The 25,867-nt window shown below is 46.2% G+C and overlaps 3 protein-coding genes across 7 annotated transcripts in view; 2 read left to right on the top strand and 1 right to left on the bottom strand.

Annotated features, from left to right (window-relative positions):
* Positions 1-206: 206 nt before the first annotated feature.
* Positions 207-2,212, bottom strand: MRTO4 (MRT4 homolog, ribosome maturation factor). The gene is made up of 8 exons (XM_003212311.5): positions 2,117-2,212; positions 1,967-2,025; positions 1,796-1,899; positions 1,630-1,711; positions 1,413-1,480; positions 1,011-1,162; positions 664-740; positions 207-509 (listed from the first exon to the last, which is right to left on the bottom strand). Exons 1-8 carry the CDS (start codon positions 2,142-2,144, stop codon positions 366-368), a joined length of 714 nt encoding a protein of 237 aa, XP_003212359.1. The 5' UTR covers positions 2,145-2,212; the 3' UTR covers positions 207-365.
* A 40-nt stretch (positions 2,213-2,252) lies between these two features.
* Positions 2,253-12,361, top strand: EMC1 (ER membrane protein complex subunit 1). The gene is made up of 23 exons (XM_085242574.1): positions 2,253-2,409; positions 2,481-2,605; positions 3,013-3,078; positions 3,194-3,287; positions 3,623-3,751; positions 3,898-4,024; positions 4,160-4,309; positions 4,668-4,835; positions 5,282-5,353; positions 5,767-5,823; positions 6,048-6,170; positions 6,390-6,486; positions 6,968-7,084; positions 8,020-8,219; positions 8,455-8,604; positions 8,805-8,966; positions 9,189-9,308; positions 9,551-9,688; positions 10,032-10,205; positions 10,367-10,577; positions 10,805-10,889; positions 11,337-11,466; positions 11,645-12,361. Exons 1-23 carry the CDS (start codon positions 2,333-2,335, stop codon positions 11,822-11,824), a joined length of 2,952 nt encoding a protein of 983 aa, XP_085098700.1. The 5' UTR covers positions 2,253-2,332; the 3' UTR covers positions 11,825-12,361.
* A 339-nt stretch (positions 12,362-12,700) lies between these two features.
* Positions 12,701-25,867, top strand: part of UBR4 (ubiquitin protein ligase E3 component n-recognin 4) — a 67,634-nt gene continuing 54,467 nt past the window's right edge. For all 5 annotated transcript variants that reach the window (XM_085242195.1, XM_019622358.2, XM_085242194.1 and 2 more), the window contains exons 1-24: positions 12,701-12,930; positions 15,810-15,907; positions 16,452-16,555; positions 16,803-16,932; positions 17,026-17,165; positions 17,333-17,435; positions 17,571-17,712; positions 17,839-17,963; positions 18,314-18,438; positions 18,710-18,769; positions 18,885-19,075; positions 19,300-19,399; positions 19,481-19,618; positions 20,109-20,226; positions 20,647-20,834; positions 21,352-21,511; positions 21,644-21,729; positions 22,613-22,782; positions 22,963-23,245; positions 23,768-23,900; positions 24,088-24,167; positions 24,696-24,824; positions 25,331-25,513; positions 25,732-25,854. In XM_085242195.1, the coding sequence (XP_085098321.1) occupies positions 12,806-12,930; positions 15,810-15,907; positions 16,452-16,555; positions 16,803-16,932; positions 17,026-17,165; positions 17,333-17,435; positions 17,571-17,712; positions 17,839-17,963; positions 18,314-18,438; positions 18,710-18,769; positions 18,885-19,075; positions 19,300-19,399; positions 19,481-19,618; positions 20,109-20,226; positions 20,647-20,834; positions 21,352-21,511; positions 21,644-21,729; positions 22,613-22,782; positions 22,963-23,245; positions 23,768-23,900; positions 24,088-24,167; positions 24,696-24,824; positions 25,331-25,513; positions 25,732-25,854 (3,234 nt within the window). In that variant the 5' untranslated portion in view covers positions 12,701-12,805. The remainder of the gene's footprint in view (positions 12,931-15,809; positions 15,908-16,451; positions 16,556-16,802; positions 16,933-17,025; positions 17,166-17,332; positions 17,436-17,570; positions 17,713-17,838; positions 17,964-18,313; positions 18,439-18,709; positions 18,770-18,884; positions 19,076-19,299; positions 19,400-19,480; positions 19,619-20,108; positions 20,227-20,646; positions 20,835-21,351; positions 21,512-21,643; positions 21,730-22,612; positions 22,783-22,962; positions 23,246-23,767; positions 23,901-24,087; positions 24,168-24,695; positions 24,825-25,330; positions 25,514-25,731; positions 25,855-25,867) is intronic.

Below are 25,867 nucleotides of genomic sequence, written 5' to 3'. Positions count from 1 at the left end.
AATAGCAGAGCTTTAACCTGCTTTCCAGCTCAGAAATAAACCTGAGCCAAAATGCCTGCAGAGCTAAAGTGACCCTAGTGAAGTAGAACTCTGGGGCAGGGCAGAGCTGGCTCCCCACGAGCTGTGGAGGCCAACTTGGGCCTGAAACGTATCTCCCATTCCTCAAATCCCCGTGGTACTCAATAACAGGCAGCACTGACAAGATCTGAGAGTTTTAAATATGTTTTTATATAAAAAAATCGTTAGATCATCTTTAAGAATGTTGAGTTAATCACGTGTCCTCCTGCTGCAGACAGGGAAGGAAAACATCCTGGTCTCTCAGCTCTAAAATAGAGCTGTCTAGTGTCCGAGCACAAGAACTGCTACTAGTTCTCACTGATGTCAATGTCCTCCTCTTCTTCCTCCTCATCATCCTCATCTTCTGCAAGTTTCTGGAAGTCTCCGGTCTCAGAATTCCACAGGCATTTGATGGTCACTTTGAACTCTGCCATCTCGTAGCCAAAGAGTTTCTAGGAGAGGATACAGACTTGTCATCCCACCTCGTTATCCCCGCGGCCAGGCCAACGATACAGATATTAGATAAGCTGATGGTGAGAACCACACAGAACAGTGCTTTTCCCTGTGGCAGTGACTGTGCCTGCAGGGCTGTGTTCCATTGCTCACCAGGACCCGTGCTTGCTCGGGGGTCAGAATGTCCCCTTCTTTGCAGACTTCATAATCTGAAAGCAGCGTCACCACTCCTGCAGGAACAAAAGCTCTTGAAACAGGCTAAGAAAACCCCACATCTGGCTTCTCAGTGGAACAGTGCACAGCAGTTTGCACTGCAGAAGGAGAGCACCAGGCTGGCTTCCTTTCTTCCTGTGACAGCAGCTGGAGAAGGCTGGTGCAACAGGAAGGAAATAAGGCTTTGAGCACCAGCTTTTCTCCAAAACTCTGTCCCAGGTGCCTATATAATGTTCTCCTTAAAAGACTTAGTGGAAGAACAGAAGGGAAGCAGCTCCCTCGCATACCTTTTTTTAAAGCTGTTGGCAATCCCAGCTGTCGCAGCTGAGGCTCCATGGAATGGGGGAACTGCTCCAAGGGCCCCGTGTCCAGGCTGACGGTGTACGTCGCCTTGTTCCCTGCCCTCGCAAAGTCCACCTCCTTGAAGCTGGAGAACCACCTGAGGCAGATTGACAGACAGAGCTGCAGAAATGGCAGCCCAAGGACTGCTGTGGGTTGGGGGCATTTTTTGACAGAGCAGAACAAGACGGCGCTGAGCTGTGGGCTTTGTACTGCATTCTGCTGATGGAAATGCCCAAATGACCTGGGTGCAGCTCAGGGTGGTGTCGATCAGAGCAGCAGTGAGGGAAGGAGCAGCCTGTGTGCATCTCAGGCTGTGACAGGGGCTTCACACACACACACATACTTACTCATCCACCTCCTCCTTGGTGCGATTGGTGAAGAGGAGACCAACCTCCCCCCTCAGGTGCTTGCTGACCTGTAAGACAGGAGCACAGAAGTGCCGAAGCAGCGTTGAGACTCAGAGTTTAGGCTGGAAAAAACCTTCACAACCACCCCAACCCACCACATCCTGCAGTGCCACACCTACAGCTGTGCCTGTTCTGTTTCCAACTGAGACCCCCCCACCTTATGCAGGTTCTCCCGATACTCGCTGCTCGGCTCCCGGCCCAGCGCCACCATCATCACTTTGTTCTTCCCGAAGAAGATCCTACAATGCAACGAAGAGGAAAATGATGAGGACCAGAAGGCTGTGAGGCCCGTTGTGTCCCACCCCCCCCAGCCCTGCGCTCACCGGCTGTGCTTCCAGGCGTTCCGCACGTCCTTCAGCTTGTTGTTCCTCATGTTGGCCACGGAGAAGATGAAGATGTTTTTGTAGGTGTCCACGCATCGCCGCAGCTGCACGACAGCGGTTAGCGGGGCCGGGGGGAGCGGGGGTGGGTGGGAGAGGGGCAGCACGACTCACCTCAGTGATCAGTGCCTGCTTGGCTTCCAAACCCTTCCTGGGTGTCCGTGTCAGGGACACTGCGGGGAGCGGAGCGGGGGGACGCGGTTAGAAGGGACGGGAAGGGAAGGGGAAGGAAGCACCGCGATCCGGGCCGCGCCGCGCGCTCACCCTTTCGGTCCCGCTTGGACTTCGGCATGGCGCTGCCGTGCTTCGAGGCCCCCCGGGCGCCGCGGGGGCTGCCGGGATGTTGCGGGTTGCCCCGCGTGGTGCCTGAGCGCAGCCGCACGCCGCTTTCTGTCGAATTTCGCTCAGGCACCGCGCAGGGCAGCCCCGTGAGGCGCGAGGCCCCCGGAGCTCAGCGCGGGGCACGACGGGAGCGCTGCCATGGCGGCGGGGCTGTGGGTGCTGCTGCTGCCGCTGGTGGCCGCCGTGTACGAGGACCAAGTGGGGAAGTTCGACTGGTGAGTGCCGGGCCGACGCCGCGAGCTTCTCCCCGCGGCTCGCGCCCGTCTCACGCTGCCCGTCCCCGCAGGAGGCAGCAGTACGTGGGGAAGCTGAAGTTCGCCTCTCTGGAGGCCGCGCAGGGCTCCAAGAAGCTGCTGGTGGGCACTGAGAAGAACGTGGTGGCAGCGCTCAACTCCCGCAGCGGCGAAATCCGTGAGTGGGACGGGGGGGGCCGGGCACGGGGTGCTCGGAGTGGGCCTGCGGTGCTGCTGAGGGCGGCTGCACCTGCAGCTGCATTCTGCCGTTGAGTTGTTTGGGTTGGAAAAGAGCTCCAGGATCCCCCAACCCAGCCGACTGTCCCACTGCCTGTGTGCCTCTGTGCCACATCTCCACACTGAACGTCTGCAGGGATGGTGACCCCACGCCTCCCTGTGCAGCTGTGTCAGCACGTCGCTGCTATTTCAGAGCAGAGATTGTCCCTGAAATCCAACCTGCACATCCTACAACGGGCAGTGAGGACAAGGACACGGCTCTCTGGGAGGTCCCGAGGCTGTGGGTTTGAAAGCAATAACCAACAGCTTCGTTGTGCCCACCTCCTGCTCACTTTCTGTGTCTCTCAGTGTGGCGCCATGCAGATAAAGCCACCCCTGAAGGAGCGATCGATGCGATGCTGATCCACGGGCAGGGTGAGGAAATCACAACAATAGCACACAGGAGCCGTCCTGCTGCCAGAGCTCCTGGCTCTGCTGCCCCATGCTGGGTGCAGGTTCTGGGTTCACCTCCCCTTTGCTCTCTGTGCAGATGCCATCACTGTATCCAGCGCTGGGCGCATCCTGCGTTCTTGGGAGACCAACATTGGAGGGCTGAACTGGGAGACATCGCTGGACACGGGCAGGTAGTGTTGGTCAGGGCTCTCTCCCACCTTTGTCCCGCGGATAAGTTAGCATTAAGTTAGCAAGCTTAACATACTTGGACTGCAGTACAACAGCTGGGAGATTAGTCTCTGAAAATCTGGATGTTGTGAGAGTAGCTGGTTGGTGGTTGCATCCAGGGCTTTGTTAACTCCCAGTGATGAGAATGTGGTCTTTGGGCATCTTGCATGCATAGATAATAAAGTGACTCAGAAGGTGTAGGAGGTATGGCTATTAAATGTCCAGAAAAAGGAAAAATTCACCTTGTTTGATAACCTGCAGATAAGTCTCTAATTTATCATGTCTGACTTGTGCTTAGTTTCCAGACCGCGAGTCTGGTGGGGCTGCAGGACGCAGTGAAGTACGTGGCAGTGCTGAAGAAGGCAGCCATCTCCCTGCACTACCTGTCCAATGGGCACCAGAAGTGGGTAGAACACCTGCCAGAAAGGTGAGAATGTATTTGAAGCAGAAGTTTCAGATTCAGAGCCTGACATCTTGAGAGGAAAAGATGCTGCGGTTCCTTCATGTTCTTGGAAACCTTTGGTAGCAATAACACGAGAAAACGATGCTTTGTGACCTTTGTTTCTCTCACAGTGACAATACTCAGTACCAGATGTTATATTCCCATGGGACTGGAGTGATCCACGTGCTTGGAGTTGTCCCCCAGAGCCATTTGAAGGTTTTAACGCTCAGAGTGGAGGATGGAGAAGTCATAGAACAGGTAGTGCTCAATTATGAATCCAAAGTAGCAAATTTGATATGAACGAACACAGTGTGTGGAGTTGTGTCAGTGAGTTCATTCTTTAAAGACAGTTTTGCTGTTGACGTCCTCATCACTTGATGTCTCTCTTGGCAGACCAAAGTAGCAGCCCCGTGGCTGAAGAGCTTAAATGGAGCCTGCGGTGTGGTGGGGGAGGCAGTGCTGGTGTGTGCAGACACTGCCACGCATTCGCTCTACGTTTGCTCCTTGGAGACTGAGCAGGAGGTGAAGCAGATCCCGCTGCAGGTAAGCAGTGCTGAGAGACTTCATATGCACTTATCCAGCTGATTTGGTGCCTGCCTGCACCTTGGAGCACAGGGATTCTCCTACAGGTAACCTGCACAGTGACTGAGGATGTGCTGGAGGCAGCATGATCCATAAGAGGGAGAAAACTGTACGTTGTGTCTGCCTTAAGTCAATTTGTCTGGATTGGTGTTGTCAGAGCCTTGCTTCAACAGCAGTCCAGGTCTTATTGCTTTTGCTCTTTGTTTTTCGTGATGCACATAACTTTTTCACAGTGTCTGTTGCTGCTGATGAAAGGAAGCTATTAGTTTCACAAGGGGAGAAGTTTTCATGAATACACGTGCTTGTTTTCCTTCCACAGTCACTTGACCTGGAGTTTGCTGATGGCTTCCAGCCCAGGATACTGGCTACTCAGCCCAGTGTGATCAACGCTTCGCGGACTCAGTTCTTCCTGCAGCTGTCTCCGGGTCACTTCTCTTTGCTGCAGTGCAAACAGGGGCTGCTGAGCCACCTGCGAGACTTCCAGCAGGTAACCAGGAAAAAAGCATTCCACTGAGAGAGCCAGTAGAGCTTAACATTCCTTACAATAGTCAAACACCCCTTCTGTGTTCCGAGCAAGTGTTCTGAGCAAGCTGCTGAATTTCTCTTTTCACTTGTGCTCTCTGCTGCAACATTTGGAAAGCATTTGGTTTTATTTATATCATCTGCTGATGCATTTCCAAAAGCATTTGTTTAGTTGTCCTTTGTTGGTGACAGCTATCCTGGGTTTGGGGTGAATGGTTGCTGTTTTTGTATTTGAGGAGTGTTTTCAGCTTCAGAGAGATTTTTTTGTCACACAACACAAAAATTGGCAGTGAAATCTCATCTCTTGTTAGTTGCAGTCTGGATTAATTTGCTACACAGGTAGTTTTTGTTGAGTTTTTGGTTTTTTATTGTGTTGTATAACTTATTGCTGCTCTTTTTTTTCTTTTTCAGGCAGCTCTGGTGAGCTTTGCAACAACTGGGGAGAAGACCGTTGCAGCTGTGCTGACCTGTAGGAACGAATTGGTGGGTACAGCTTGTCAGAACTGTGTGTTTAGCACAGCTCTGTGATCTGAACGTGCCTTGGGAATGGGTTGCACACTTGTATTCCTTCCTGGATGATGAGTAACTTTGGAAAGAGTGAGACTTAATGATCTTTTCAGATCTGAGAAGTCAGTGGCAATGCATGCAGATCTTGGTTACATCCAGATAAGGCTCACCTTGTCTGAACTGTTGGTGTGTCATGTAGAAGTCCACTTTTCTGATCTGCAATGGATTTCAGTTCTTATGGGCACTGAGCTGAGCACAGCCTCATTTTTAGCAGAACTGTCTGCTGTTTTCAGAGCCAATCTGAGACTTGTCAAGCACACAAAGCAATTTATTTATCATACTCTCATGGGTGTGTCAAACCATGTTACCTTCTGTCTTCCTCATTTCAGAAACCTGGAAGTTCTGACAGCCTTCATGGAAGTGCTCTGGAGGACTCCCAGAAACAAGTATGAGGGGGATCGTTCCCATATGCAGTAGAAGTTCTTGACAGTCCCTTCCCTTTGCTTGTGGGAACATAGAACATAGAAGATGTTAAACCTTGGTTTTGGGGGCTCCAGATAAATAATCTAAAAACATTTTGAAGCCATAGTTCTTGCTCACGTGAGATTCTGCTGCAGAATTTGGCGTGACAGGTAAGTTTATCTCAGCATTTTTCTGCACGGTGTTACAGGAATCCTTAACCTGTTCCAATCAAACCTACAACATCAATCTCTATCTGGTTGAAACTGGACAAAGATTGCTGGATACCACGATTACTTTTCACCTGGAGCAGAACGGTGCCAAGCCAGAGCAGGTGAGTGGGAAAAGATTACTTCAATCCTGTGATTTGTGGGGCTTGCAATGCCCTTCATACCCTGACTTGGCATCATTTGTAGAGCTGTTGAGATCAGGTGAAAACATTGCTGCATGCAGCTATCCTGTTTGCTCTTGTTTCACCTGAGAGTTCATTTCTATCCAAGCAGATGGTGTGATCACTAACCTGACTGGCTTACTCTTCTTCTTTTTCCCTCAGCTCTATATCCAGGTTTTCCTGAAGAAGGATGACTCGGTGGGCTACCGAGCCTTGGTGCAAACAGAAGACCACATGCTGCTGTTCCTCCAGCAGCCAGGTGATTGGCACAAACAGCAAACCTGGCCTAGGTTTTACCAGCAACCTTCTTGTTCTGGATGAGAAGAAAACTCCAGTGCTGTAGAACCCAGGGCCCATATTTTAGGATTGCTTTCTTTGGAAACTGATGTGCTGTGGAAGATACTGCAGTCTTGCATCATCTTGCATCATCAAAGATATCTCAGCTGGGAAACTGTTCTGCTGTGCTCTTTGTACAGGGAAAGCCTATCAATTTTATAGTGTTTTATTTTTAGTTTAGGGTTTTTTTTGGGGGGGGGGGGTGGGAGTTGGGCACTCACCATAGGGTGAGTCTGAGCCATGTTCTAGGTCTTGATGTTTCTGCAGAAAAAATCCTCATGGCAGATTACACACATTTGCAGAAAGGGTTGGAGGTCCATCTCAGTGATGTGAATGTTCTAGGGCTTATGTCCTTACACTTCATTCTGATTTTTCCAATATCCTGGACTTGTTTTTTTTACCAGGAAAGGTTGTGTGGAGCAGAGAGGAGTCGCTGGCAGAAGTGGTGAGCTTGGAGATGGTGGATCTGCCTCTGACGGGTGCACAGGCTGAGTTGGAGGGAGAATTTGGGAAGAAAGCAGGTAAGCCATAGACTAGTGGAATCACCCTTAAGCATATGAGTCTGTTTGTTTTTTCTCTCTGAAGAAGTATATCATTTTCTTTTTCCTCTGAACTGAGAGTTAAGATTCAAATTTTCACTCCTGGCAATTAAAGTGAGCTGAAATAAACCCATTTCTGCCTTGACTTTTCAAGTCTGATGCCAAAGGCAGAGGACACAAACGTATTACAGTCAAAACCAATCACCATCTGTGGATGATCTTCACCACTCTCCCTAAACATTTCCCTTTGATCCCCTTAGAGTACCCTTTCTGGAAGACCCATTTGCAATAGCTTTTGTTTTTGCTTTGTTTTGTTCTTCTTGCTGTCCTGGATGCAGCTATTCAAGGTAACCTCAGACTGCATGCAGTGTTTTCTAATTGCTTCTAACTAACACTTCTCAGTGGAACTTGATTTTCTTTCTGTTTGCATTCCTAATAGTGAAATACACTTCATGCCTGGTGTTTTGCTTCTTTGAAGTAGCTAAATACCAACTCTTATTGGACAGAATTGTGGTTTTTGATGTGTTTTTTTTTTATTATTTTAACAACAATCACTTCTGTTGATCTGAGTGATGGATGTAGAGGGAGATGCAGACCTCACAAGTTGGTTAGCTTCAGGAGGGCACGAGCAAGAAGGGATATTAAAGAGGAGGTTATGTTCTCTAGATGAAGGTTTGCTTGCAGTTGGTAAGAGCAACTTGTTGGGCTGAGATGTAAGTGGGAAAAGGTTGGTAAATGTCAGGGGGTCTGTCACAGAAATGAGTATAAATCTGCTATTCTGGAGGGAAAGGCAGAGGAAAACAGGTGGCATAAATTCATGCATGGCAGTGTTTCTTCTCCTGGCTCAGGCTGTAATCTCAGATATGGAGTGGGATGTGGATGTTTTTCCTTTGTTACCACCATTGGTCTGTTTGCAGATGGGTTGCTGGGGATGTTTCTGAAGCGGCTGTCCTCCCAGCTTATCCTGCTGCAAGCCTGGACTGCTCACCTTTGGAAGATGTTCTACGATGCCAGGAAACCCCGGAGCCAGATTAAAAATGAGATTAACATTGACAATCTAGCCAGGGATGAGTTCAATCTCCAGAAAATGATGGTGATGGTCACTGCTTCAGGAAAGGTGAGGAAGCCAGAGCAGTACTCTGCTTCTAGACTGTAGTGAAGAGCCTCAGTGCTGAATTCCCCCCCCCAGTTTTTTACCTGGGCTTTGAGAATAATGTTTTGAAGATGTGCAGAGTACTTTGTGGTAGCTTTGAGGAGGAACTGAAATTCTTATTTCGTACCCCAAAAGAAGGTGCAGTGCTTGAATGTGAGAGAGATGTTCTTAACTTTGGTTTTGCTCTATCTCTGCTCAGCTTTTTGGAATTGAAAGCAGTTCTGGCACCATCCTATGGAAGCAGTACCTCAGGAACGTGAGACCAGGTGCCTCCCTCAAGCTGATGGTCCAGAGAACAACAGCCCACTTCCCCCACCCTCCACAGTGCACCTTGCTTGTTAAGGATAAGGTGGGTCCCTCTCCTCTGACCCTCAAAGCATGGTGTGTCATTAGAGAAATGACTTCAGTGCTATAACAACGTCCAGACAGAATGCTCTGATGGAGCAGCTGAATCTAGGTTTTGAATAATGAACAGTGGCAGATAACTGGTAGAAAAACAGCTCTTTCGTTTGTCTTAAATGAAGTTTTGCATCTTGTTTTGGTTCTTAGGAAACCAAAATGAGCTTTCTGTACGTCTTTAACCCCATCTTTGGGAAGAGAAGCCAAGTAGCACCCCCTGTTTTGAAGCGTCCAGTTCTTCAGACTTTGCTTCTGCCTATTATGGATCAAGACTACGCCAAAGTACTACTTCTGATCGACGATGAGTACAAGGTAAATTGCTTTGCCTGGAGAGAGTTTTCAGTGATTCCATTCCCTTTGGGAGCAGAACAACAACAACAACAAAAATTGCCATTAAGTCTCATTTTACACAAAACTACGGGGTAATTCTGGTAAGGCAGACCTCGTCTTGCTTAACTGATTCAAAATAATCTACTGTGTTTTCTGTTTGCCTGGTCATTTTTAATCTCTTCCCATTGTTCTTTGTTTTCCCAGGTTACAGCTTTCCCAGCAACTAAGAATGTTCTTCGCCAGTTGGAAGAAATGGCCCATTCCATCTTCTTTTATCTAGTGGATGCCGAGCAGGGAAAGCTCTCTGGGTTCAGGCTGAAAAAGGTATGGAAGGTATATTACAATCTAAATGATGTCACCTTCTTCAATGTTGTTTGGGTAACAGTGGATCACTTGGTTTATTGTGTTTTGCTTGGAATAAAAGCAAGTCAGTTGACTTGAGAATTCTTTCAAGCTTTAAAATGTGTCTCAGAAGCATTAAAAAGAAAGCTTCTCATGTCTTACTGGTTCGGGTGGTGTCTTGTGAGGACAGATAAACTTTACCAGGTGGTGCTTTTTTCTTGCAGGACTTGACAACAGAGGAGAGCTGGCAGGTGGCCATACCCACCGAAGTACAGAGGATAGTGACAGTGAAAGGGAAGAGATCCAGTGAGCACGTGCACTCCCAGGGCCGTGTGATGGGAGACCGCAGTGTTCTCTATAAGGTGCCATAGGAGCTTTCTGTTAATGCAAGATTTTCAGCATTGGTGGACACTGCTTTGAGCCTTTGTTCTGTGGTGCCACTTTTTTATTTCCTTCTATTTATATGCATCAGTATCTACAATCCTCCCAAACAATGCTAATTGTGTTGCAGGTTTCTTTTGCAATTTTTTTTTTCCTTGCTGCAATTAACTCAGGCATCTAATGATGGGGAAATTGCTGTTTGATTTCTCCCTATTTGCTCTAATAGGATAATTGATGATATGCCTAGTTCCAGGTGAAATGCAGATAAATGCAGTGCCTGGTAGGTGAGGATCTTAGCTGATTTTTCTTTTCTTGCTGCTGCAGTCCTTGAATCCAAACCTGCTTGCAGTGGTGACAGAGAGCACCGACACGCACCATGAGCGCACTTTTGTTGGGATATTTCTGATTGATGGAGTCACAGGCAGGATCATCCACTCATCAGTACAGAAGAAAGCCAAGGGACCTGTCCACATCGTCCACTCAGAGAACTGGGTGGTGGTAAGGAGCGTTATTCTGTTCTCACTGTTGATTTTTAGGAGTTAGGGGCAATTGCCAAACTTAACTGGAGAAGACTTTTGATCATCTTCAGTGATTTCCTGCTACCTCTGTACTGTTGTGTCAGCGTGCCCTGCATTCCTAAAATCCTTCTCTCGTTTCAGTACCAGTACTGGAACACAAAGGCACGTCGGAATGAGTTCACTGTGCTGGAGCTGTATGAGGGGACAGAGCAATACAACGCCACAGCCTTCAGCTCCCTGGACCGCCCGCTTTTACCTCAGGTCCTCCAGCAGTCCTACATCTTCCCCTCTGCCATCAGTGCCATGGAGGCCACCATCACTGAGCGAGGCATCACCAGCCGTCATTTGCTGAGTAAGTGCCTGCAGCTCTGGTCTGAACACGGTAGTTATTCTTGCATAAGTCAGGCACAGCGCTCAAAATCAGGCCAGTGTGCTTCTCTGGCCAACATCTTGCTTGCCTGTGGGCTGCTCTGGACTCCTGGCAAATGCTAGAATGTGCACTAGGAGAGTGTTTGTATTACCTATTAGAAAATGCTGTCAGAACTGACAGTTTTTAAGATTCATTTCTTTTACGTGCAGTTGGACTTCCCTCCGGTGCCATCCTCTCCCTTCCCAAGGCTCTGCTGGATCCTCGCCGACCAGAGATCCCCACAGAGCAGAGCAGGTAAGGAAGGCACAGCAGCTGCTATTCCTGCTTCAGGATGGATGGATTTTGTGTATAATAAGAGAATGTGATACAGTGTACAGATTTGGGGCAGTTCTTGCAGGAATTTAAGTGAAGCTGCTTTGTTCCCTATATGTGACAATGGAATATATGTAATACAGCAGGTCTTATCATCAGCAAAAACCCTAAGAGACAGCAGTTTGAGTAACTGGCTGTTAGAGTGACACATAAAACATTAGAACCCTAAAAGGAGGCCGCTGCAGTGCAGTCTGACCCACCTGGCATATTTGATTGCTTTCTTGCAGCAAAAATAAATCTGCACTGGAGCAGAGCTGCTAATTTTGCTGTTTTAGGGCAGCAGCCTGTGCTGATCAGATGAGGAACTGCAGATGATGTCCTTTGCGTGCTGTTTGGATGGGTTTTGATATCTCTTTAAATGCCTTTCAGAGAAGAGAACCTGATTCCCTACTCCCCAGATGTGCAGATCCACGCTGAGAGGTTTATCAACTACAATCAGACTGTATCCCAAATAAGAGGGATTTACACAGCCCCGTCTGGTCTGGAGTCTACTTGTTTGGTGAGCACAAGGCAGCAGCTTCTGTGTGGAATTGTGGAGTTTGTGGGGAGAGCAGCAGGCAGTCTGTAACTTCTGATTATGTGGCTGCTCAGCACTCCATAATTCCTTCTTTTAATCACAACTGCAGATATAGGATGATTATTTTATGAAATACCAGCTCATGATGATGTCTCTTCAGGTTGTGGCTTATGGCCTGGACATCTACCAGACCCGTGTGTACCCCTCGAAGCAGTTTGATGTCCTGAAAGATGACTACGACTACGTGTTGATCAGCAGCGTCCTCTTCGGGCTGGTGTTTGCCACAATGATCACAAAGAGACTGGCCCAAGTGAAACTGCTGAACCGTGCCTGGCGGTAGGGCTGCAGTGACAGAACAGTGGGGCTGGGATGGCAGCTGAGCACTGTTCTGGCTGAGGATCTGCAACCCAGCAGGGCTGTGGGGTTGTTAGAAATTCCAGCTGGAGTGACTGCAATTTTTACTGGAAGATACTTGAGAAGAGAGCTGCTCGTGCTGCCTGTAAAGAAATGGAAGAGAAATGATGGAGAGACACCGTAATGTAATGACTTTAAAATCTCCCACACCTCCCAGCAGTCTCAGTTGAAGCCCTAAAATCTGCAACCTCCTTCTTTCCTGATTTTAATGAAAGTAATACCAAGAATGTGTCTGTGGGGTGTCCCCTGCTTCCCCAGAGCCCGCTGTGACCAGACCTTGGCTGTGTGTGTGGGATGTGAGGAGCTGAGTGTCATTTCATTAACAAGGCTAGAAGTTTCCCACCTGGCTATGGGAAACTGCCTCTTAATTAAGTTGTTGGGGTGTGGGAGCACTTGGAATGTAAAATCTCTCCACGTTCTTTATTTATTATGATTAAAACATTACTTTCTTCCGGTTTTTAAATGTTTCTGCCTTGAAACTATAACACGGTGTATAATTGTGGGCCTATTAAACACAAAAAGTACCACTAGGACGTGGTTTCTGGCAGCACAGATCCACTACTCAGCAAGGCTCTGTGGGGTTTCCCATCTCCGTGTGAGATTTCAAACCCCCCTCAGCGCCCCCTGAGGCTGTGATTGGTGCCGCCTCCTTCCCGCTCTCAGTTGTGCACATGCGCTAGCACCCGTGCGCAGTACCGCGCATGCGCCACCCCTAATCCTGCTGACTCACGTACTGCACAGGCGCATAGGCTCGCTGTTCCTCCTCTAATCAGGGTGCTGGACGCGCGCATGCGCTTTGCCTCACTTCCTGTCTCGCTGCCCGCAGTGGGGGGGCCGCTTCCGGCCCGTTTCCACCCCCCTCTCCCCTCGGCCGCCGCCGCCCCCCCCGGCGCAGCACAGCGGCAAGATGGCGGCGGGCGGCGGCGCGGCGGAGCCGGGCTGGGAGGTGGCGGTGCGGCCGCTGCTCTCCGCCTCCTACTCGGCCTTCGAGATGAAAGAGCTCCCTCAGCTTCTCGCCTCCGTTATCGAGAGGTGAGGGCGGCAGCCGCGGGGTGGGCGCCGGGCCTTGCTTCCCTTCAGGCTGCGTGCGGCCCTGAGGTGTTTTCGCTCGGCTGTGTGAGGCCGCGCCTCGGTGCTGTGTGTGGCGTTGTGTCCCTCAGTGTAAGAAAGGCGTTGGGGCTCTGGAGCGTGTCCATAGAATGGAGCTGTGAGACGTCTGCGCTACGGGGAGCTGAGGGAAGGGGATGGGTCGGGCTGGGGAAGGGGAGGCTCTGAGAACTCATCGCTTTACGGCTCCTGGAAGGAGGCTGTGCTGAGGTAGGGTCGGCCTCTGCGCTTCTCCGGCGATAGGATGGGAGGGAACGGCCTCGGGTTGCTGCACCAGAAAAGCAGTGATGTGCTGGCACAGGGGTCACCGGCCATGGAGGTGTTCGGTGTGGAGATGTGGAGCTCAGAGATGTGGGCAGTGGTTACACGGAGTGGGTTGGGGTCGGACGTGGTGACCTTGGAGGACTTTTCCAACCTGAGTGATTCCTTGAAATGTTGCTGAGAGAGGTGTGCTTCCTCCCCTGACATTGAGCAAACCCTGTAGAACTGTGGAGTCCTGCAGGGCAGAAGATTTTGTGTCACGCCTAGTGCAGGAGAAAAAATAGCTCATTGCTGTGCAGAACCATGCTCTGCTGTTCTAAGAAACAGCCTATCTTTGGACTTCTCATTAAAAGATGATCTCTTTGTCAATTTTTTTTTAGCAGGTTAGTAGTGAGGGGGTTGGCTGGTTGGTCCACAACGTGTTGGATATTCTGGTGCTACAACAGCGAAATCACCAACATTGTTCTTTTCAAAGTGAATTAAGATTCTCCTTTTCTTGATAGCTCTTCTATTCCTAAGTTTAAGAATCATCAACTCCCTGATGTCCTCTTATTAGAAAGCATACTCAGGAATGAATAGATGTTGGTCTCATTTATTGACAAAAATCATAGAAATACTAACATAGAAAGACCCAGCTGCAGAGGAACGCAGTTTACGAAGTCTGTGACAGTCAGATGAGGCTGATTTTTCAGGAAAGGTTTTCAACAGTAAAAGAACTGCACCTGCTGTTGTACCTTTCCATGGTGGAGGCTGTTTTGTGCTGCTGCCTTACATAAAGGGTCTATTTCTGGCTGGTTGAGATTTGGAAGCAGAAGTGAGAATGAGGTGGTATTCATTGCTGAAGTGTTATATTGATGGCTGGCTTCTTAGTTAGCACGAGTAATGATTTTCCCTGGTAAGCAAATGTTATTAAAGCAGTAAATCACAGCACAATAGCCTGAACAAGTTTCGTTGTATATACATATGTATATACATATACAGTATAACACTTGAACATTACAGGTTAAGCTGTTACCTTTTTTCTTGTTATTTGCAAGGACTTGATGATTAGCAGACAGGTGCCTTCCACTTTTCACTGCCCTAACAAGACCACAGCTCGTTTAAATAAATCTCAAACCTCTTATTGTCCAATTGGGGTGAAAATCCCTGTCTGGTTCAAGTATCTGCACTTTTCTGTTCTTATCCCTGCAGGTATTGTGTGTGTTGCTCAGCTTGACAGCGAGCTCATTTGGAGCTGCCAATTTCTTCTGTGCTCCGTTACTCCCAAACTGTTCTAATTTGTTCTCTTAAAATACATTGTGTGCACCTACAGCCACTAATTTAGAGCTGGCTGTAAAGCAGAAGGTGAGCAAAATGAGTGTCTGACAGCAGCACGAATGCGTTGGCGCATCCAGTGTCTGGTAGTGCTGGTTGTTGCCAAGCTTGAGGAATTGTCCCTTTGGTTGGGAGTGGAGCCTCTGCCTCCTAGCAGCTCCTCCTTTTTCCCAGAGGTGGAGGAGCTGCTGTTTTCAGAAGCTGAGTGAAGTTGTCGTGCCATCTTTTCATCCAACTTGCTCATTGCCTGAGCGTTTCTGTCATCTGCAAATGGGAAGGCAATTAATTTAAGTATTTAATAAGCGGACATCCACACCACTTTGTTTTATTGGAGGACTCATGGGCTGGCCTAGCCCTGCAGGCAGAGCTCTGCTTCTTGCTGTGGCCACCTTCAGGTTGGTGCAGATGGGACGTGGGGCGAAGCCTTCCCACAGCTGCCTTCAGTGTGTCATCTCTGCAAAGCATGGACGCTCTCTGTGATCAGCAGGCCTCACAGGGAAACCTCAGACATTTGACTGTACTGACACATCTTTTGCTTTACAGTTTTTACTTTAGCTTTGAGTTGACACTGAATTTTCACTTGGTGTTGATTTGTGTGCAGGGAAAAATGGCAAACTGCTGTAAAGCTCTGAAATCACCACCCCCTGCCCACGAGGCTGATGACAGCAGATGCATTCTTCTGGACTCTGTGCTACCTGCCAAAACTCTTTGCTCCTCTGCTTGTGCACATGCCGCATTGAGTATTTGTTGTTGTTATGCAATGGGCTGTTTTGATCCTTCTGTTTTGCAGAATTGCATAAACTGCTGTTGGCTCTGCCTGTGCTGCAGCCCTGGCATCAGCAGAACAAACAGCCCCAACTTTACGGGCAGCTGACTTTAGAGGAACTTAAAGATTAATGAAAGCTGACAGGAGGGTGATTGTTAGAGAGGCTGACTTCTGGTGATGTAAAGGAAAAGTACTGGCCGTACTGGGGGCTATTTTCTTAAACTTCTACTGCAGGCAGTAGTCCTGATGCCCTGATCTGTCTTCTGCTGCAGGAGTCAAGCCCGAGGATACACAAATGGGACGCAGGACAAGATCCTGTCCTCAACACTTTGATTTGGAAAGAGTGTGTGATCTTAATGATCTTGTCTTACACGTGTTAATGGATATATCATGTTCTGAGTGTTGTATGGCAGCCGCTATTGTGCCGTATCAAATTGACGTATCCCTTCTTCTCCTATTGCAGTGAATCAGAAATCTTGCACCACGACAAACAATACGAGCCTTTTTACTCCTCCTTTGTTGCACTTTCAACACATTACATCACTACTGTGTGTGGTCTCAGTAAGTGTTCTCCATCCTTCAATTTTACCCTTGTACAACAACTGAAGGATAGTAAAAGTAGGCCCAACCTGTTCTTTTGGGATTTGTCTCAGGCCCCATTTCTGAAACAGATATTAACATAGAACACAGAGCAGTTCATGTCCTGCTGGCAGATGGAAAGGGAAACTTGTCTAGTTTTGGCATTTGGGCACCTACTGATGGGTGGTGGCAGCTTTTTGGTTGCATGTATATATCTCTTTTTTCAGCAGAAAGGTAGTTTGGGTAAACTTGTTTTGTGTGCTTTTTCTCTAAGCTCTGACAGTACTAACTCATAAATGTTGCAAGGAAAGCCATCGTATACACCTGTGTTAGAAGGTTTTATCCTTGCTTTCCTGACATTTCTTAGGTTACATTTTAATGAGACCAAGTTGACGCTGCATTTCTCTGTTAGACAGTGCATGCGTGCATTCTGCCTAGCATTCTACTTTATTGAAAGCATTAAGAACATGCTATACCAATTTACTTAAAGACTTGCCCTAATTGATGGAACCATCTGCTTTTTCAGTACCCAGAAACCAATTGCAGTCGGTGGCAGCAGCATGTAAAGTCCTGATTGAGTTCTCCCTTCTGCGTCTGGAGAACCCAGACGAAGCGTGCGCTGTCTCACAGGTAAGCACAGATTTTGACCACGTGGCCCTGAGAGCAAAAAAACGGACTCTGGCCTCTAATTCTATAAATATTTGCTCCGATGTTGTACAAAGCAAGAGTACCATCACGATCTTTGCTATGAGATCAGATTGGGTCTCAGATGCTGCGGTTGCATTACTCGTAATGCAGCAGCTGAGGGGTAAGGGATGCCACAAAATAATTGGAATCGAGAGAGTTTATGATGTATGTGATGCCTTTTTCTTTGTAGAAACATCTCATTCTGCTGATAAAGGGGCTGTGCACAGGCTGCAGCCGCCTGGATCGAACAGAAATCATCACTTTCACAGCAATGATGAAATCAGCCAAGCTGCCTCAGACCATCAAAACCCTCTCTGATGGTGGGTGATTATACTGCTGTGGCAGTGGAGCGAGCTATATCAAATGTTATGTGCTTTGATGTGTGAAATGATGTTTTGCTGTTCACCTTGCAGTAGAGGACCAGAAGGAGTTGGCCTCCCCAGTGAGCCCAGAGCTAAGGCAGAAAGAAGTACAGATGAACTTCCTGAATCAGCTGACATCAGTCTTTAACCCCAGAGTCTCAGCATCACCATCTATCATGCCAGAGACGCAGGTAAACAGCCCCAGAATAAAAGCAGCCTGATTTCTAACATGAATATCAGCGCACTCAAGGACTTCTCTGAGTTCTGTTGCTGATGCACCTTGCTGCTTTGTAGAGTCATTGCAGTGCCCTATATTTTTTATGTTTCCATGATATATTTAGTATGTGCTTGATTTTAGGTTGAAGGAGAAAACGAGGATCAAGCTTCCGCAGATCAAACCTCTGCAGCAAAAACAAAAAGCATATTCATTGCACAGAATGTAGCCAGCTTGCAAGAACTGGGTGAGGATCAGCTTTGTAGCATTGCGGGGATAAAGAGTGCAAGAGCAAGCATTTCTTCTGATGGCTGTTAGATCTGTTCTGCTTAGAAGCCCTCCCGTGGCACAGTAACAGTGAAACACTGTTTTTGTTTGGTAGGTGGTTCTGAAAAATTGCTGCGAGTGTGCCTGAACCTCCCATACTTCTTGAGATACATCAATCGGTTTCAAGATGCCGTGTCAGCCAACTCATTTTTTATTATGCCAGCCACGGTGGCAGATGCCACTGCTGTACGAAATGGGTAAGGCTGTGTCATCACTCTTCTTTGGTGTATGCTGGATGCACTGTATGAGAGAAAATATCGTGCTGCTCCCATGAGCACTGTATAGATCGCATTGCTGATCCTTAACCTGTGTTGTTACTGTAGATTTCACTCGCTGGTGATAGATGTGACCATGGCACTGGATACTCTGTCTCTGCCTGTGTTGGAGCCCCTGACACCCACACGGCTCCAAGATGTGACTGTTCTTGCTCTCAGCTGTCTCTATGCAGGTGACTGATTTTCTCTGTTTTTAGTCATTCTTGCTTCTTCTCTCCTTTGTTACCCACACGTTCATGGCTCACCCCACAAGTAATCTTCATTATGGATGCAACAGCTTTACCCCATACTGCATAATGTGGGGCCTGGGGCAGTGTGAGCTTTGTTCTGGTGGTACTGAGGTTCTGGTATGTTCTGCAAGTGCAACTTGGTGACTCGGCACCTTCTTAATAACCTGCAATTTCTTCCCTCTCTTAATGTTCAAAGCATAACTTGTGTGCGTGTCTGATACTGCTTGTTTCTATGTGCTAAATGGGAAGATTGGCTTATAAGAAGACTGTTCCCTTCACTTATTTTCATCCAGGTGTGAGTGTGGCAACTTGTATGGCCATCCTACACGTGGGTACCACTCAGCAGGTACGGACTGGATCTACAAGTTCCAAAGAAGAAGATTATGAAAATGATGCTGCTACTATTGTACAGAAATGTGTAAGTAGATGAGAAAGAGTGCATTTGGTTTTTTTTCATTCTTGGCAAGTGAAATGTATTTGTATTTGAATTTGTATGAATTTGTATTGTGTTTGGAATGCAGTACATGTATATTATTTCCAGGTATTAGTCTGGCTGATAAAGTAATTGGGTTGGCTAATTGTGGGTAGGAAACAGCAATCATATCAGGAGTTTTAAAAGTGTGTGGGCTGGTTTAGTTATTGCCCAGTCCAGTGCTTAAACACTGCTGTGGTTCTGTATCTCTTTGCAGCTTGAAATCTATGAAATGATTGGACAAGCCATCAGCAATTCACGCCGAGCAGGGGGTGAGGTAGGATCTGTGCCCTTCAGGAAGCTCTTACAATGCTGTTGTGTTTTGGCATTTGGATTCACGCTGTTTCTTTTTTTTCTATTTTTTTTTTTCCCCTTAACTTTTTGGATGATAGCATTATCAGAACTTCCAGCTGCTTGGGGCCTGGTGTTTGCTAAACAGTCTCTTCCTCATCTTGAACCTCAGCCCCACAGCATTGGCTGATAAGGGGAAAGAGAAAGATCCATTGGCTGCTCTTCGTGTCAGAGACATCATTGCTCGGACGAAGGAGGGCGTTGGGTCTCCCAAACTGGGACCTGGAAAAGGGTATGTAAAGACCCCACTGAGGTAATCATTGTCCTTGTAACTGTGCAGAGCAGACAATTACTATGGAGTCTTGTTGGTCTCGCCATGTGAAATTCAAGTCTTGATTCTTGAAAAGAAAATGAGTCACCTTTTTTTTCAATTTAACAAAGCAGCTCCTCAGTCACCTCACTCAGTCTGCTTTTTTTTCCCCCTGCGATTACATTTTATCTTTTATTTTTCTGTAGACATCAAGGGTTTGGTGTTCTGTCAGTGGTGCTTGCAAATCACGCCATCAAATTGCTGTCATCCCTCTTTCAAGATCTGCAAGTGGAGGCATTGCACAAGGTGTGTAGGTAGTTCTTGTGAAACACTTGCCCTTCTCCACTGAAACACGCTTTAAATTCTCTCTTCAATGCTGTCCTCCAGGGCTGGGAGAGTGATGGCCAACCAGCAGTGCTGGATATCATGGCTCAAAGCACATCGATCCAGAGAATCCAGAGGCTGATAGATTCTGTACCACTCACTAATTTGCTGCTGACTTTGCTGTCTACGTCGTACAGAAAGGTAGGAACTGACGTGCAGCTAGGGAGACATCTGAGCGACTCCCACTGAGTGTCATCTGCATGGAAAATTCTCTCTTTACAAACTGTGAATATGCAAAGAAGAATTCTGTCAGTGTCAACCAAAGGCACTCTCCCTCCTCGTTTGGAGACCGTAAATTTGCCAAACTTGTTCTAACAAAATAGCTCTGTAAGCACAGTGGCATTTGTGAATTTAACGAGAAGATGAAAAGGCTGTGTTCAGAACAGATGCTTTCATGTTAAAGCTGTTACTTGAAGTGTTGCTTAAATTCTTGGCATGCATAATTTATTTTCAGCCATCCTGCATAAATTCTGATACAACTTTAAGGGAGAGGAATCTTGAGAAAACTGTTAATAAATCGCTTGACTAGAATTTACTGGAAGCAAATTAAAATGCTTTGGGAGGATAATTTGTTTTCAAATTCTTGTCTTTCATAATCCTAAAATTGAATTTGTTCTGCTGTTCTTGTAAGGCGTGTGTCTTGCAACGTCAGAGAAAGGGCTCCATGAGCAGTGATGCAAGTGCCTCCACTGATTCAAATACTTACTATGAGGATGATTTTAGCAGCACTGAGGAGGACAGCAGCCAAGGTAATAGAGTTTTCAACAAAGAAATTAAGTCAGGATTTTGTGCTGTTTTTCAGACTTTGTGGAAACCTGGCTACTGTGATTTTGCCTTCTTAGGCTAAAATAACATGTAATGCTGAAAATATGAAGCAGTTTGTGAGATCTGTTTGGCAGAAGCAATGCTGACTATACTCTTTTATGTAAACTGAAGCCAGAGAGGCTGGTATGTGGCAGTATTTGCTTGAGAGGAGAGTGGAAATAATTTCTTCTTGTAAATTCCTGCTGTAAAACTGCTGAGTGTTGTGACTGGAAGGGAGAAATGAAGATTGCAGATGCCTTAGGTCTGCTCACTGAAGTTTTTCAGGCCTTTACTGTACCAAGTCCCTTGCATGAGGTGGTCCTTCACAATCCTGTGCTTTTGGGTTTTTTTGCCTCCTATGTCAGATGATGACAGTGAACCAATCCTTGGGCAGTGGTTTGAAGAGACGATATCTCCAAGCAAAGAGAAAGTGGCCCCACCACCTCCCCCTCCACCACCACCTTTGGAGAGCTCTCCTAGAGTCAAAAGCCCAAACAAACAGACTGCTGGAGAGAATGGGAACATCCTGGCCAGCCGCAAAGATCCAGAATTGGTACGGAAAGGTCTCCAGGGTTAATGAAATGATGTGTGCTGTAGCTAGCTGTGTTGACAGGTAACATGATAAATGTCAGCTATTAAATATACTGCTGATGGAGGATTGGCTTTAAAGAAATGTATTTGGTTTACTCTTCCATCAAGTGGAATATTGCTACCGTGTTGGTAGCAATCAGACTGGAAGTATCAGTTTGGGTTACAAAGGAAGAGGGAAAATGAGGGCAGAGCTGTAAGTAAGTTAAGTTGCTGATAGAATGCCGTTAGTGCTGGGGAAAGACAAAAATAAATGCTGCTGCCAAGAGCTTTGGAGACTTGAAACTTTTTTTGGAGAATTACTAAAATGATAAGGAGTGCAGTGAGCTGCATTGCAATGAGTAAAGTAAATCTCTCTGCTGCCAGGGATGTTATTGGGGAACTTGATCTGTTTTGCTGACAGTTCTGGCTTTTTTAATGTTTTCTTATACTCCCTCAGGTTTTGTTGCTTCTATAGCACGTTTCTCTTTTTTTCTTTTCAGTTTTTGAGCCTAGCTTCAAACATTTTGAACTTTATCACTTCTTCTATGCTGAACTCCAGGAATAACTTCATTCGCAACTACCTGAGCGTCTCTCTTTCAGAGCAGCACATGGCAACACTTGCTAGCATCATCAAAGAAGTGGATAAGGATGGGCTCAAGGGTGAGTGAGCAGTACTTCTCTGTTAGAAAGCACAGATAGTAGGATTTGCAGGTGTCTATTTTCATAGTTCCATACAGAAATCATAAGTATGGAAGAGCAACTGTAGTGAATGGCTCGGTCTCTGTATTACAGGCACTTCAGATGAGGAGTTTGCTGCTGCACTGTACCACTTCAACCACTCCTTAGTGACCTCAGATCTTCAGTCCCCTGCCTTGCAGGTAAAGCCATGATGAATATATACATGAAATGAACAAATGTTGGTGTCTGTCAGTGCCTCTGTGTGGACTCTGCACCTGAAGTAGCGTGTTGTGATTCCACTTGGCCCTAGAGAATGGTATTTTCCAAACAGAGCATGGAATGTTCTGGATCCAAGTTGAATGACACTTTGCAGTGTGTAAGCTTAACATCCAGAGTTCAGGTTAATCCACTGAATTTTGAAAGTGATAAAGGCTAAAGGAGAAATGAGTCTGTGTGTTTTGTTTTGGAGACTTGCCTCTATCCATGCGTTAGCAAGAGGCATTCCTGCAGATTTACTTTGCTGTCAGGATTGATGCCAAAAGGCCTTGGAATTCTCTCAGGAGAATCAAGTTAATCCCTTTGCTAACTTTGTAGGCTCTAGTTTTCTTTGCTGGGTCATGGGCTGACCTGACTTAACACTTGTAAGTAGGGCTTGCTTACCAACCAGTGTATTCAGAGCCTATACTTTTAGTTGTCTGTGTTTAAAAAACCTTTTTTTACACTTTTGTTTTCCCCCAGAAGCAGCTAAACAACCTTTTTGCTGAAGCACAAACTGCAGGCTGATCTGTGTGATTCTGCCAAAGCCTAATCTGTCCCATTGTGATTTTGTGGTGAATGAGTAGAGATCATTAATGCCATTTTGTCCTGCATTGCTGCTGAAGTTCAAAATTTGTAATGTTTTAGGTGGCAAAATGACAACGTAAACATCCTCAGTAGCTATGTGATATGTTTAAGATTAGAGAAATATTGCTGTATTAGCACTTTACAATCTCTGGGAACAATATTTTTTATTTAAATCTTGCTTTTAATTAAAGAAAGCAGGCAGGACTTCCTTCTTTTCACCAAATTTCTGCTTTATTCCAGAACACACTTCTTCAGCAACTGGGAGTTGCCCCTTTCTCAGAAGGTCCGTGGCCTCTCTACATCCATCCTCAAAGTTTGTCGGTGCTCTCAAGACTTCTCCTTATTTGGCAGCATAAAGCCACTGCCCAGGGAGACCCTGATGTCCCAGAATGCCTTAAAGTTTGGGAAAGGTGAGATAATTTTACTTTAGCTTGAAAGTCAGTCATCATCTTTGTGAAATCGCCAGTATTGATTAGAAGAATAAGCAGAAAAATAATAAAAATATTTCTCTAAGCTCTGGTTAAAGAGGTCTTCAAGGTGTATCTAAGCAAGAAGAAAAGGAATGCATGAACTTTCTCTCCTGTTGTCAGGTTTGTGGGCACGCTGAAGCAGAATGCCTTGCAGGGGACCCTTCCCAGCGATGCAGAAGATCTGAACGTTGAACATCTCCAGCTGCTGCTGCTTATTTTTCACAATTTTTCTGAGAGGGGCCGCAGGTCTATCATGATGCTCTGTATCCAGACAATTGTGGAGCTGACAGTGAACATGGACACCCAGCAAAGTTCTGTACCACTTATTGTGGCACGCCTGCTCTTGGTGTTTGACTATCTGCTCCATCAGTATTCCAAGGCCCCTGTGTACTTATTTGAACAGGTAAAACTTTGTGATTCTGTTCTGAAACGTAGTTCATTGCTCAGCAGAGATCTGTGACAGGCAATCGTTTGGTGTGTTCTGATCTCTTTGGTTTTGTCACCAATCTTTCGGATTATAATAAGAGATTAACTGATAAGAGTTGTTGATTCCTAATGGCAGGTTCATTTAGAGCATACATTTGTGATGTAACTGCTGTCCTAATAAATCCTGCTAAGGACAGGGTGAAAGCCCTGCCTTCATCTTTCATGACTATTTTGGGTATTCAGACACCATTTCAAATACTTTGTATGCACTGTTCTTGCTTTAGCTTGTCCCTGTTGAGTTATGGCACTGTTCTCATTAATGAGATGCTGGTATTCTGTGTGTGGCTTTTTCAATAGTTGGAAGCTCGTTAGGTAGGATCCAGGGCTTCCCTCAGAAGCTGAGAAAACTGTGTTGTAGGAATGGGATTGTTTGTATCTTATGGCTCTTTGTTTATTATTGTGATTCCCCTGCTTAATGACTTGATGCTTTTCTGCTTAGGTGCAGTATAATTTGCTGACTCCACCCATTGGCTGGGTGAGTGGATCCCAGGACAGTAGCAGACGAACCTCTGTCCCACTCTATCATGGTTTTAAGGAGGTGGAAGAAAACTGGACCAAACACTGCTCATCAGGTAAGAAAGAACACGTGAGGGGTTTTTTGTTCCAGGATTTGCTTTTGCAAATAAGTGAGAGCCATTCCTATATGGCCTGGGTACGTTTTCCTGCCTTTGACAGGCGTACTTGAAGCAGATGAAAATGCATGTAGTTATGCTTGAACGATTTTAGTAAACAAAATGATTGCTCTTTATCACCTTCCAGATGCAGTTCCACAGCCCAGGTTTTACTGCATCCTATCTCTAGAAGCTTCTGAAGATGACCTGAACCGTCTAGATAGCACGGTACTGGGATTTATATGTAGAGACCTTTCTGTAAGCCTTCAAAGGGCAGTGTTGGCATGACAAGTGCCAGGGCAAACTGATGAGAAGGAAGGACCTGATGCAATGACTAGAGCAGGAATTTTATCCAAATGGAGTGAAGAGTAGTGACTGAGTAAGATAATGTGGGATTCTTTTTTTGCACTGAGTTGTATGTCAAGGAAGTCCATTTGCAAATTCAGATGTACTGCTATGAAGCTGTGTTGGACAGCTTGTCATAATGCATATGATTCAGTTATTTATGCTGCAAAGCAGAGTCCTATCATATCCACAATTACTTCTCAGTGCTGCTGAAACACGTGAGGCAAAGATATGATAAGCAGGGTTACTTTCCCAGCAGTTTGATCAAATTCTTTCAGAATTCCTGACAGAATTAACTTCCTGAAGTCACATTTTTGCATAGTTTTGGTATGTGGGTGTTACGAATACATAACAGAAAGTATAAATAAATGCAGATGCAAAACAGTGATCATGACTTGTAATCTTCTGCAGGTTTGTGAGGTCCTTTTCTCTAGGACTATGAAGTATGATGAGCTTTACACAGCACTGACTTCACTTCTTGCAGCAGGGTCACAGTTTGATACACTCAGGAGGAAAGAGAACAAAAATGTCACTGCACTGGTAAGACTGTATGTATTGCTGTAGTGTTGTCTGTGCTGAGGAGTAACAGATTTTCAATCTTATTGTTTTCAACTAAGTATTCAAAGTGTTCTGGACGGTGGTTGGAGTGATGGACAACTTAAAAATCCTATGGCTAATGGTAATATCTTTGGTGGTTTATCACTCAAGGATTTTTAATCCATAGCATGTTTTAGACTTACTGTACTTCCCTGGTAATGCCAGTAGGTCTGCCTGGAATATGATGAAACAGAAAAATCTTGTGTAATCCTTGTGTAGTCCTTCTTTTTTTTCTTCTTTTTTTTTTTTTCTTGCTCCTCTTCCTTCTATGCCTCATTGCATAATATGACAGAAATTCAATCCACCACATTTTGCCCAGTTTAGCACATCTACATGAGTCTATGCCTCTAGTCTATGAGTCTAGAGCCTTGATGAGGTAATTTGAGCAGCTATAATGCTTAAAACTGTGATCTTCCTTTACTAATTTATCCAACCATGCTTTTGTTTAGGAAGCCTGTGCACTTCAGTACTACTTCTTGATTCTGTGGCGGATACTGGGGATATTGCCTCCATCCAAAAACTACATGAATCAGTTGGCTACAAACACACCAGAGATGAGTGAATGTGATATTTTACACACGTTGCGCTGGTCTTCTCGCCTGCGAATCCCTTCTTATGTCACATGGATCAAGGTTACAGTCTCATCTTCACTGGGCAGTTTTGTAATGTTGTTTATTAGTAAGAATGTCAGTTTCTTGTTCTTCTATGCTTAGTGCAAGTGGGATTTGTTGTGTGGGCATGGTGAGAAGTGGGAATTTGTCTGCGTTTTTGAAGTGTTCCAGCCTGGTAGTTGGCAGAATGCTTAATTATAGAGCACTTCTAAACTGTGGTCTTTTTCTGGCATCTGTAGGATCACCTTACCAAGCAGGGGATGAAAGCTGAACATGCTGCTTCTCTCATTGAATTGGCCTCCAACAAGTGCAGCTCAGTAAAATATGATGTGGAAATAGCAGAAGAATACTTTGCTCGACAGGTGAACTGTTGCA

The sequence above is a fragment of the Meleagris gallopavo genome, chromosome 23 (assembly GCF_905368555.1).
Source record: "Meleagris gallopavo chromosome 23, MGAL_WU_HG_1.1, whole genome shotgun sequence".
Taxonomy (NCBI): Eukaryota; Metazoa; Chordata; class Aves; order Galliformes; family Phasianidae; genus Meleagris; species Meleagris gallopavo.
Note: the sequence above shows the minus strand (reverse complement) of the source record. Positions and strands in the feature narration are given on the sequence as shown.

What these genes read in the sequence shown, in the direction of transcription:
- EMC1 (XM_085242574.1), top strand. Translation starts at nt 2,333, where the DNA reads ATGGCGGCGGGGCTGTGGGTGCTGCTGCTGCCGCTGGTGGCCGCCGTG. An exon ending in GATGCTGATCCACGGGCAGG is followed by an intron (nt 3,079 to 3,193) that starts GTGAGGAAATCA and finishes CTCTCTGTGCAG; the next exon opens with ATGCCATCACTGTATCCAGC. An exon ending in AGAATTTGGGAAGAAAGCAG is followed by an intron (nt 7,085 to 8,019) that starts GTAAGCCATAGA and finishes GTCTGTTTGCAG; the next exon opens with ATGGGTTGCTGGGGATGTTT.
- MRTO4 (XM_003212311.5), bottom strand. Translation starts at nt 2,144, where the DNA reads ATGCCGAAGTCCAAGCGGGACCGAAAGG. An exon ending in ACCAAGGAGGAGGTGGATGA is followed by an intron (nt 1,163 to 1,412) that starts GTAAGTATGTGT and finishes AATCTGCCTCAG; the next exon opens with GTGGTTCTCCAGCTTCAAGG. An exon ending in GCCAACAGCTTTAAAAAAAG is followed by an intron (nt 741 to 1,010) that starts GTATGCGAGGGA and finishes TTGTTCCTGCAG; the next exon opens with GAGTGGTGACGCTGCTTTCA.